Source organism: Stegodyphus dumicola, chromosome 8 (assembly GCF_044657685.1).
Source record: "Stegodyphus dumicola isolate Sdum_Otavi_A_Nest chromosome 8, ASM4465768v1".
NCBI classification, from domain to species: domain Eukaryota; kingdom Metazoa; phylum Arthropoda; class Arachnida; order Araneae; family Eresidae; genus Stegodyphus; species Stegodyphus dumicola.
The window spans coordinates 166,093,754-166,105,905 of NC_140775.1; the positions used below are offsets into that span (position 1 = coordinate 166,093,754).

A 12,152-nucleotide genomic window follows, 5' to 3' on the forward strand; every position below is an offset into this window, starting at 1 on the left:
TAGCAGGGGTTCCCAATCCTATGCCAGCGGACATCATGGCGCCCGTCGCTGCGCGATCACAATAAAAATGTTTTAGTTTTCAATAAAATTCTCATGAAAGTTTTCTCATTTTTAATGAAATAGAAATCGCCTCCATCACAGATACCAGCACAAAGTGAAATGCGACCGAGCTTTTTTTATATGTGTATGTATTATTAACTCTTAATTTCACCTAGAAAAAGTAAATGGAGCCCGCCATCCAACACATATTCTAGAATGTGCTTTTAGGCACAAAAAGGTTGGGGACCCCTGGCTGATAGAATCACTCCAGTTTATAAGCCCAAAATATATACGTTAAGAATTTCAGTATTTTTCACGAAATTTTTCTCTTACTGAAAACACTGTTGTCTTGCTGTTAATTGTTACTCTCTTTTGAAGCTCATTGTTTTCTTTTATTTGTATATCATCCAGCTCATTGATTCACTTAAAGAACAGAGACGATGACGGAAGAGCTGATAAGCGATGAAGTGTGGTTTTAAAAGCGAGCTAAGAATGTGGACTTCGGAACCAATCCGCATCTACTAAAACGGAGTTCAAGTCCATTTTTTACTTATTGACCTTTGAAAGAAAAGAAGGAAAATAATGAAATACTTCTTTCTGAATAGGCTCCACGTCTTCGGAAGCGAGGCTGTGACATACTGACAGATTTGGTTTATTTGATTATGGCAAAGGCCTCGAAGGGCTATCTGCCTAAGAGAAGGGATGTCTTCGAAGAGGATTTTCCAAGGGAAACTGGCTCGTATACACCTTATACAAGGTGATTCTAAATTACTTTTACAAATTAAGAGGTGTGACAGTACTCATCCAGATGAGCAACAATTGCCATAGAGGGGGTCACATTCCACTCCGAGAGGCAGAAAAGAAGAATATTAGAATTCCAATCTGAGCTTACAACAGTGTTGGAAGAGCGAATGAACGAGACCAAATGTTGCACAATCAGTTTAGTGACAAACTCACAGAGAGTGCATAAAACGGATAAAACCAAAAACTTGGCGTTCGAGTGTTAATTCAAGCTGACACTTTGATGGCAAACACTCAAATGCACATCTTTGGTTGGTAAGGTCTCATCCTTGCAAACGACTGCAACAAGTTAATTATGTAATCACGGGCTGAATATTATCAACTAACTCCAACGTCCGCTGCATGCCGAAATTAGCATGAAAAGCTCATGCTGCGTTCCGGCTGTCAGAACTTCGTACCCCATAGGAGGGTGCTTCAAGTAGCATGAGCGAAGCACAGTAAGTCCAGGAAGACAGGATAGAAGATGGCTAAGAGAAAACAACTGCTACCTTGATACTTGATATGAAGGTAGGTTTTCCCCCTAATAGATAATTTCCCCGTAATAATTTAGATAATTAACTTGTTGCAATCATTTGCGAGGTTGAGACCTTGCCAACCAAAGATGTGCATTTGAGTGTTTGCTATCAGAGTCTCAGCTCTAATTAACACCCGAATGCCAAGTTTTCAGTTTTATCCGTTTTGTGCACTCTCTGTGAGTTTGTCACTAAACTGATTATGCAACATTTGGTCTCGTTCATTCGCTCTCCCAATACTGTTGTAAGCTCAGATTGGAATTCTAATATTCTTTTCTGCCTCTCGGAGTGGAATGCGACCCTATGTTCTATGGTAATTATTGCTCATCTGGATAAGTACTATCACCTCTCTTAATTTGCAAAAGTAATTTAGAATCACCCTGTATATAGGAAAACCACGAATACAGCCATACTGCTGATCCGTTCGCCGTGATTCGAATCCTGGGAAAAACTACTAGTGTTCTGTGACTTTACAGCTCAGCCGCTGGTAGCCTTATAATGAAAAAACATATGTAGATAATGATGCTTTGATATACCAATCGTTAATTCTGATAGCATTACTTTTTTGAATAGATTTAAAGATAATGAATGATAATGACATTTTTGATATTCGGAAAGAAGATGAATATTAAAAAAAAAAAAAAGCAATTGCACCTTAAATTGAAGCATTAGGTATTTTAGGCGTTGTTAGAGTTTTAACGGCAACATTTTATACTAATAAAGAATATTTCAAAACTCCGAATAAATTTAGAGAAAGCTAGTTTTTGCAATCGAAAGAAAAATTACCATATATTACTAATTTCTCAAAAAACAATAATCTGATATATTTTTGACTTAATTCGGATTTCTCTGCAGTGTTGTAGAGAAATACATATATTGTGCAAATAATTTTAAAGGTTCCTGTCGCTACTTATTTATTTAAATTTTAATTACACTAATTATATTATATTTTATGTTGAATATTTGTAAATTAAATGCCAACATTTATTTTAAAACGCATGCTTTCTTTCTTCGTATTATTACATAACTTTATAACGACATCGTTCTAAGCTTCAATCTCTAACAAAATCCTCCACGAAGGCATTTCTCCCCTTAGGTAGATAGCCCTCGGCATCGTGTATTAGGTCATCGCATTTATAGGATAATTCTTGCAAGTCCTTAAAGAACGTCATTTTATTGAGATTTTATCCTCCATCAATGAAAGTACAAAAAATGCCTGCTTACTAAAATTTTTTAATTTATATGTACTGTTACAGTAAATTAAAACATTTTCAGTTTTACATATTATTCGAACATGAATAATTAAAATATGGCGAGGAATTGAGATGATGTTTTGATGCAAGGTTAAAAAAAAATCTTGATGTAGCCATCACATGACTTTCCTGTACAGCCTATTAAGTTATATACATTTTTGGCTGCACTCCATTTAAATTTATTTCCTCGAATTATTCTAACTTGCATAACCGATCCCTCAAGGCAAGTTGAAAATGACATCAAAAATTGCAGATTTTGAAATTAAATATCCCGGTCAATTTTTGTCGTACGGGAATCAAATTAATCAATATGCCGAAGCTTAAGGGGATTATTTGTCTAGGGAAGGAACAGCTTCGTGGAGAACTTTCTAACGGAAAGTGGCTAGTGTTCGCGTTACACATGACGAAAACTAACCATGTAGCTAGCCCGTTTGCTTGAATTCCAGCGCAGGACGAACTAACAGCATTCAGCGGTTTTAACGACTTGGTCCCTGGTGGAGGCTGAATATTTAAAGTACTTCGCCCTTTGAAATAATTTTGGTACTTATAATGCCCTCTTAACTAATAAATAATAGTGTAATAAGTAAATAGTTTTTAGTACTTATAATGCCTTATAGTACGTACGTACTAATGGCTAATTACGTAAGTACTAAACCAATGGCCAATATCAAATTATGTACAAGGTGGTTAAAATTAAAACACACCTACTCTGAGCTCTTTATACATCGAACTACTGAGTGTAAAGGCCCCAAAGTTGTTGAACATACTTTTCAAGACATGGGAAAACGGATAACGCGAAAAAAAAATTAGTTCCAAAAAACATGGATAGGTGTTTCTGTGCAATGGAAAATACGCTGAAAAGGCACAAATAATCACAACAAAAGACAGACATGAGATATGAAATAAATATTCCTTTTTTAATTTCTATTGCTGATCTGAGAAAAAAAAAAAAAAAAAAAATAACACAAAAATGTTAAGAAACTTAAACTGTCATTATAACTGCAATTTCGCTCTCTGGCCATTTTGTTCTCCAGATCTTAATCCATGTGATTTTTCTCTGTGGGGTTACTTAAAAAAATCTTCTTTATCGACGACGTCTGGTAACTTTGGCAGATTTGAAAGACAGTATCACTCTGCATGTGAGAAGCATCTCAATCGACCCATTACGATCCGCAGTTGAACAAGCTATCCACAGACTGCAGAATTTACGTCTTGAAAAGGCAACCATATTGAGTACCTTCCATTGCATCGATAAAGTCTTTGTGATATGAAATGTTTGGGACGTTCGAATAAAATGTGTTATAAAGTGCATTTTGTGTCTTTTCAGCATATGATCTGTTGTACAGCGCCACCTATCGGTGTTTCTGGAACTATTTTTTTTTTTTTTTTTTTTTCACGTAATCCGTTTCCCCATGTCTTGAATAGTATGTTTAACAATTATGGATCCTTTACACTCAGTAGTTCGATGTATAGAGAACTCTGAGTAGGGTGTTTTAATTTTAACCACTTTGTACTATATGTTTAGGATTCTCAAACAGAATTGGGGATTTTTAGATTACGGCAAAGCATACCAAGGCTATTTGCCTAACCTAACCCGTGGAATATCTTCGTGACGAACTTTCTTAGGGAATCTGGCTGGTGGCAAACCACAAAAATGCCAACTTGTTCACCGAGCTCATGATATTAATTGTCAAGCATGAATTTATCACCTAGGCCCCCAAGTCCCCTGGGATTAATCATGGAGGTAGGAAAGGAAGGAGGGGCCAGTCGGCACTAGAAGTGAAGCACTACTTTGAAGCTTGGGTCACTAGATGGGGTGTTCTTTGTTTACATTCAGAAACTCGCTTGACACGGTTCTGATAGTATTTCGACACACGACAGTTCCATACAAATCAAAAACGGGAAACTTTCGCATGAAAGAAACATTCATAGTGTGATGGATAATAGCAATTTGTATAGTTTAGTGACATTTACGCAAAAATTACATCTTGGTTATTTTTCGATAACTAACAACAGCGCGATTTTGATTATGAATTTGTTTTATAAAATTCTAAGCTTTTGAACTACAAAAATATAGATTTTAAGAAAAATGTTATCCTTAAAAAATGAAAAATACCTCACGGTACATTTAAAATTGTATACGTCTTTCGATACCCTTGATAGAGTATTCGCTACTTTTATTTTATTTTCCAAACGCCAAAATGTTTTAAATAAAACAAATTTTTTTCACATCCATATATTATTGTTGCATATTATTGCAAAAAGCATGCCTTTGACAAAATACATAAATATTCATTAAATTATTTATAAATGTATTTGAAATGAAGAATTTATTCACTTATAAACAACTGTGAAAGTACTGTGAAGAAATCTAATGATTAAATGTATCTAATTTATAATGATTATAAATGTTATCTAAATATATAATAATCTTAATATTGAATTGTAAACATAAATTGAAATCCTGTTGACAAATACGTTATAAAACTATTTAAGCAAGAATTGTTCGTATTGGAAAGCAATCTGTTAAAAGGTATTGTAAAGTAAATGCTATGAGATGCGCACTTAAGAACGTAATAAAGAGTTTTGGAATGTGTATTGCTGAAATGAAGGGTAAAAAAAAAAAAAAATCTGATAAGTATAATTAAAAGAATTATTCCCCTTACATTTTATAATAACTCAGTTACAAGTTTTAAATAATACTTAAAAAAAAAAAACTTATTTTATTCCCTTTCAGAAATGTTCAGAGAAAGTCAAGTACTATTTCGGTAATTCCTAATAATTCTCTAATTTAAAATGAACCGAATAGAGCATTAATTATAAATTGACTTACATTTTTCGATTTAAAAGATGCCTCAGAAGCCAAAAAATCATGTCATATTTAAGAAAGTATTTTAGGAAGAAACTCTATAAATAGAAAAGAAATAATGCATAATTTTAATATTAATAATACAATAAACTTTGATCTTAATTTTTGTACCTTAACCGAATAGAATCGAATTACCTTTTTTTTTTTTTTTTTTTTTTTTTTTTCCTAATGTAATTAACGAAAACTTGTGAAAATATTTTATTCAAATTAACCATTCTGAGAAAACTATCCTGTAAAAAGTATAGCATTTAATTCCGTTCAGAATGAAATGTTGTTTAAAAATATGTTGTTTTCATATACTTAGGACTCTGAAGTGTTGTAGAAAAAGAAAATATATACATTTATATGTATATTTACGACGTAGTTACAAAATATTTACATCCGAACGCGTCAAATACGATTGAACTCAATGGTAAATGACCGAATGTTTTGGTCACCACGTAGGGATAGCCGGTGCTTCAGAGCAGGGTACGGGAGAAACTTGTTTAGGGCAACTCCGTCTTACTTCCTACCTCCATGGGATTAATAGTCAAATGTTTGCTGAAAATTATACTATTCATCACACACATTCATCTAAATTAGTTTACAACAGCTTCCAAAAAATACGAAGTTATTAAATTACATACTTTTTATTACTTAAAACAACAAATGAATTTTTTTAAAAAAATAGGAAATATAAATTAACAATAAGGATAATTTTAACAATAACATAAGGATAATTTTTTAAGAACAAGCGAAAAGAATATCAGTTCGTATATCTATAGCTCTATCGTTTTTGTTTCCAAAATGGACAATTTTTTACGATACATGAAAAACATTTGAAATATGACATTGTACAGGATCAGATCCGTTCTTACATTCCAAAATTAGCAAATAAAATTCTTAGAAGAACGGTAACATAGCGGTTGTGCCAATCCCAAACAGAAGCTGATTCAGCGAACTGCTTGTCTACTTGACGTCTGCAGTAGAAGAATTTATTTATTCACATTTGCTGCTACATTGTATTAAAAACTTGGATTTATAGCTTAGTCACGTATTTAATAACATATCGCATTCCAAAAGTCAGAAAGTCATTCCGGATTTGTTACACACTCATCACATCCGGTCTCAAATAAATAAAGCTTTTTAAACCTGCTGAAAAGAAGATAGTATCACACTGTTATGTGGAACTACAACTGATTATATAACGCTTAATCTGGTGGAAGACAGAGATGACGCATGTGCAATTTTGCGTAAAAACTGAATACATCTATTTCCGCATACGTATTAAATCTAAATAACGGACTGCTGATTTTCTTAATTGAAAAAAATGACACTTAATCAAAATTTCACTAGGCCTCACGTACAGAATTTTATATATTGCACCTACTAAGGAAACACCATGCTTATAAAGAATCAGAAAAACCTTACAGCGCGCTAACAGTGACCTCTAGTGGCCAATAATACGACCCGCAAACTTGCGCCAGTTTTTAATTGCATTTTGGAAACAGACGTTTCAAAAGTTAGGAACGACGAATTTGGGGGTTTTTCACTAGCTAGAAATGCTGTACACAAAATATTAAAAGTCATATAAGATCTTGGAAAAAAATCGCAATCTGGAAATTTCTGATTACAGGTTAACACCACGAAGAGTTTACGATTAAATCAGAAATATTCCAAATAAATAAATAATGTAAACAAAAAAAGAAGGTAATAAGATTATTTTAAAAAAAAAAATCTGAAAGATTTCAGACTTTATATTATGCCCAAATGGACATTTTTTAAAGTTTTGTGTGTTACCTTTCTTTATTAAATATCATGTTCTTTGCACTTAAACCACATAAAACTCCGTTCAACAGTAATATCATAAAATATTTAAAAACAACATATCTTCAGAATTTCCGATAGATAGTCTCGTGTTTTGGAGATAAAAATGTTTTTCTCCGTACAGTGTTGTCATTGCTCGCTTTGAAATCGTTGAGTTCGTTTAATGAAAAATTCTTTAATGTTTCACAAAATATGAAATCTCTACATATAATAAAACAAAGAGTCTACGTGTGTGTCTTTCGTTCGTGCTGCGCGTAAGCTAATAGACCCACGGCTACGAAATTTGGTACATAGGTGCATCTAGACAAGAGCCAGTGCACCTCGAAGCGGTTTTTTCGAAATTCGAATTCGAATTTTTTTATTTTATATTTTGTGACGAAATCGCGTCATTTTGAGACATAATGGGCTATAGGAAAGCGAGATTTTACTCTACACTCTGCATTTTCACATCGTCATGAAACGTAGGCATTTAGCTATTTTACGAACTTAAAATAAATTTCATGTTTCAGTAAATCGATTGAATACGAATTTATTTAACAAAGGGAACTTAACACCTTTTCAACGGGATTTTTTCTAAAAAAGTTTATTTTTCTTTGATTTTTGGACACGTTAATCTTTCATCCTTGCGATTGCTTTTACAAAAAGAATTTTGGAAAAATGATAATATTTTGTATTTTTAAAAATTTTTTTTAAATGAAGCTTCCGAGTACACTTCTCACATCTCACATCTTTAAAAATGTGGTTGTGGCAACAATTTTTCTTTCTCATTGTTGTTGATAGATTTTTGATGAAATCGCATCATTTTGAATAGTTTCATTCGTTTAGAAATATGGGTTTGGCAACAATTTTTCATCGTATTTCTTATGTCACTGTTTTTAAGAGATTGGAATATTTCGTTGTCATTTTTTATATATATAATACATTTTTATTTATATTTTTTTTGATAAAGTTGCTCTGCAGAGTAAAATTCTGCATGGAATTTTTTTTTTTTTTAGTTTCTTTCATGTTAATTTTTGCTTATTTCACTGTTTGTAAGATATTGAAAAGTTTTGCATGATTTGTTTTCTTCAAAGGAAAGTTGGTTAATTTTTTTAATTAGGATAATTAATATTTGTATTAAGGGATATAGCTTATTTCATTGTAATTTTTTTCTCTTGAAAATATAAGATAAAATATCATTAATTATACTTCGATTTTCAGAATTTTTTGTATTCTTTTATGTTATTTATTGCTTATTTCACTCTTTTTAAGCTATTGAAAAGTTTTGAGTGATTTTTTTAGGAAACAAAGTTCTTAACCTCCTTTATACCATTTCAGTTCTTAAGATTTTGCAAAGGGAATTTGGTTAATTTATTTGTTAGGATAATTAATATTTGTATTAAGGGATATTGCTTATTTCATTGTAATTTTGTTATACGTAATAACTTTTTTTATGAAGTTGTTCTGCAGAGTAAAATTCTACGCAGCTTTTAAATTTAACGTTTGGCTTTCCCTTCAGCCATTTTTCCGGTACATTTAAAAGCCAGAGGAAGGCTGGCAGCGAAGCTGCTAGTAGATAATAAAACAGATTCCAAATTTCAAATTTGGGCTTCCAGATGCCCATATTCGAATGGAGGACTATGTTATTCAAAATTTAATGTCTCTAGGTACCGTTGTTTTTTCACAGTGCGAGAAACATACATACATGCATATTCTTTATTACTTAATTTCTTTAAAGCAAATTCAGGGCTCTAATATTTGGCGGCAACAATTTGAAAAATGAACTGACATTTATAGTGAACCGACGCAAAATGCCCAAACGAAATTAATAGCCCTTCTGGGCAAATTGCCCCTTAGGGCTAAAAAAAATCCTATCAGATACTGGTAAACAGCTGAAAGCAAGCAACAGGCTTACCGTTTAAAATTGGTTTCTGGGAAATGGATATTGAATATAAAGTGTTACATTCAAAATGAGCTGTTCAGAATGAAACAGGCAAATGGTAGAGGATAAAAATTTGCCGTAATATTATATCGGTAAATTAACGCCTTGTGGAGATTTCTAAAGAATTTTAAGCTTAACAAAGAAATGGCTTAATTATTCGAAATTGACTGCATCGCTGTCGACAAATTTTCCCTCATTTCAACATTATTTCTATCGCAAAATTCAAGAACTGAAAGCAAACACCCCGAGCAAGTTTCCTTCGATGTGTTTAAAAACCTTCCATAACATATGCCTTTTGTATACGAATTACATGCATACATGATTAAAAATCATTGATATCTCTTGACTCATGCTAGAATATGGAAGCAGGTAAGCTTTATTTTAATTAATATCATCAAACATCTCAGAAGACATTATTTAATTATGCCGTTAAAGTAACATTTTCATCTGCACAGTTATGTGACTTATAGAAAAAAACAACCATACAAATATCTGCATTCAGTTTTGCGTTCAATGCTCCAAATGAATGTAGGTATAATTCTATAATCGATGATACAATCGGTTTTATCAAACGAACTGAAATAAACAGGAAATATGTGACCTTTTGGAGAATACGTATTCCTGTTTACAATGGACTTAATCATCAATTTTATATTTTGTTTTGTTTTGTTTAACTTGACTTTCGATGATTTCAGTGGGTTTAAAAACAAAAAAAAAAAAAAAAAAAAAAAAAAAAAAAAAAAAAAAAGGTGCCATTAAGTGCCGTCCGATTGTGAAAACGAAGGTCGACATTTAAAAATATCTTCAGACATAAACTTCCTAAGCTGAATTGAAACGGTTTTAGAATTTACATTAAACCTTTAATTGAACAACATTGGGCCAATCTCCTTATGAATAATTTGCTATGGCAGTTTAGCATTCTAAACCCACTGAAATATTTAAAAATAATTTGACAAAGTGTAGTTTGCAAAAGCAAACGATTATTCCTTTTCCCTTTTATTTTTATTATTTTTTTATCCAGACCTGAAACCGTGAAGACCAAAACAGTGGAAGACATGTTTACAAAAAAATAATTCAAGTGAACTGTTTTTCCTCTAAAAATTAAGTTTCCTGGAAGGATTATATTGTAGCCATATTATTAGGTATTGAATTAGAGAATATTATAAAATTATTTTGTAAAAGTACTTTTACCTATAGTAGTTGTATGGCTGAAATTTGATATAGATCAATTTCCTTAACATGTTAAACAAGATTCTACAAAAGAATTCTGAATACGAAATTATGCTGACAATATATCAAGTCCCCACATCATAAAATCGATACTATTAATTATAACTTTGTTTCCATCCGAAGAATCTCAAATGTAGACTTTTCAGACATCAGTTAGTTCGTTTGCTAACCTATGGAGAGCATTTATTTATTTACTGTTCCCCCAGGAAGACACTTAATGCCTCCACCAAGGCCATGCCCAATCATACGCGAAATAGGCAGCCGCCTAGGGCACCAGTTGAGATAATCTCACAAGCGACAACTAAATGAAGGTACATTTTGCTTTGAATTACGAACTTGTTTCATTTATAAGTGATGCCAGACAAACTGATGATCGCTCGGGGCGTCGAAAATGCTGTAGCAAAGACTGTCCTCTGCATCCTAAAAGATGTCTTAAGGATTAAAGGGCAGGTTCCATTGGTAAACCATCTGGTGGCGCTACCCTAAATGGCTAGTAAATTTAAACAGGCGGCCAAAAGAAAAGTTAAAATAGTTTAATTTAGTAATTTTTTTTAAGCATATTACTTGCTTCAGTTAGTTCGTTTACTAGCTGAATTAAAACGGAGGAGGGGGGAAAGAGAAGACCCCTTTTTTCTCGTTACGTTAAAAGTATTTACTAACTTAATGTTCTCATTCAGAATGCAGAAATGTCTTTGCCCGGATTTAAAGTTCAAAATCTTGCTCATTAAATAGGAAGTATAAATTTTGAATATATAGCTTAGTAAACTCACCTGTCGGATTTCGGATATTCGGGAAATTTAGCCTGAATAAGTTCTTGTATAGTTCTCAAGGATTGGGGTTCCGCAGAAATACCTTGTGCTCTCTCTTTCCTTCGGGCACTCCTGCTGTACCTGTTGGGGGACATCACTGGAAATACCGACTGGTACTTATCCAGAAGACTCTTTAATTGCCTAATTTCCTCCTCCTTCTCTATGAGGAGGGTATTCATTTTGTTGATAGCATCTTCTTGTTTAGTGACCACCTCTTTGAGCTCCTCCACAGTACCCATGGCGAATCGTTCTACAGTCATCAAAAAAACCAAACTATGAACATAAAAGAACAAATGGAATGTTAAACAATTCCCGCGAAGAATGCTTTGTCTTAATGCATCTTGAGCAAATAATCACATGGCAAGGGTATCACAGCTTGAAGCAATTATGAATACTTGTTTGAATATCGCGGCCCGACTTTGAGAGAAGAAAAAAAAAAAACAATGTATCTGTAGTTTGCGCACAGTTAGTTGCGAATATTATTCACATGGCATGCACAAGAAAAATATGCGTTGCGAAAAGTTCGCTATTTCTTGTAAGTCCAATGGTCTTCAATTAAAAAAATGTGAACGGTAGCACGTGCCCGCTACTTAGAAATCGAGCGGCGATCTGCTGAAGCGCGAGGAAGGCGGCCATGAAGAACAAGGGTTGCCAGTGTCAATCGTGATTCTAAATTGAAGCCAAACTGTTTTGAAGTTGGCGACGGCGAAGGTGAAATTTCCCTAAGCGGGGAATTTTTTCATTATTTGGTCGTAAGCATCAAAGAACTTGAAGGATAATTCGCGTTCAAATTCTTTCGCTGAGTTACATAAGTGAGAGAGACGTCGTTAAATGCTCTGAGCGCAAAACATCTGTCGCCTAACTCACTCAGGATAGAGCGATAAAGTAGTCCCTAATAGTTAATGCTGCATA

At 33.1% G+C, this 12,152-nt stretch overlaps 1 protein-coding gene across 1 annotated transcript in view; it reads right to left on the minus strand.

Moving 5' to 3' along the window:
• Nucleotides 1-11,862, minus strand: part of LOC118180849 (cGMP-dependent protein kinase, isozyme 2 forms cD4/T1/T3A/T3B-like) — a 203,725-nt gene extending 191,863 nt beyond the window's left edge. The window contains exon 1 of the mRNA XM_085822696.1: nucleotides 11,202-11,862. Within this exon, the coding sequence (XP_085678822.1) occupies nucleotides 11,202-11,500 (299 nt within the window). The 5' untranslated portion in view covers nucleotides 11,501-11,862. The remainder of the gene's footprint in view (nucleotides 1-11,201) is intronic.
• Nucleotides 11,863-12,152: the final 290 nt, after the last annotated feature.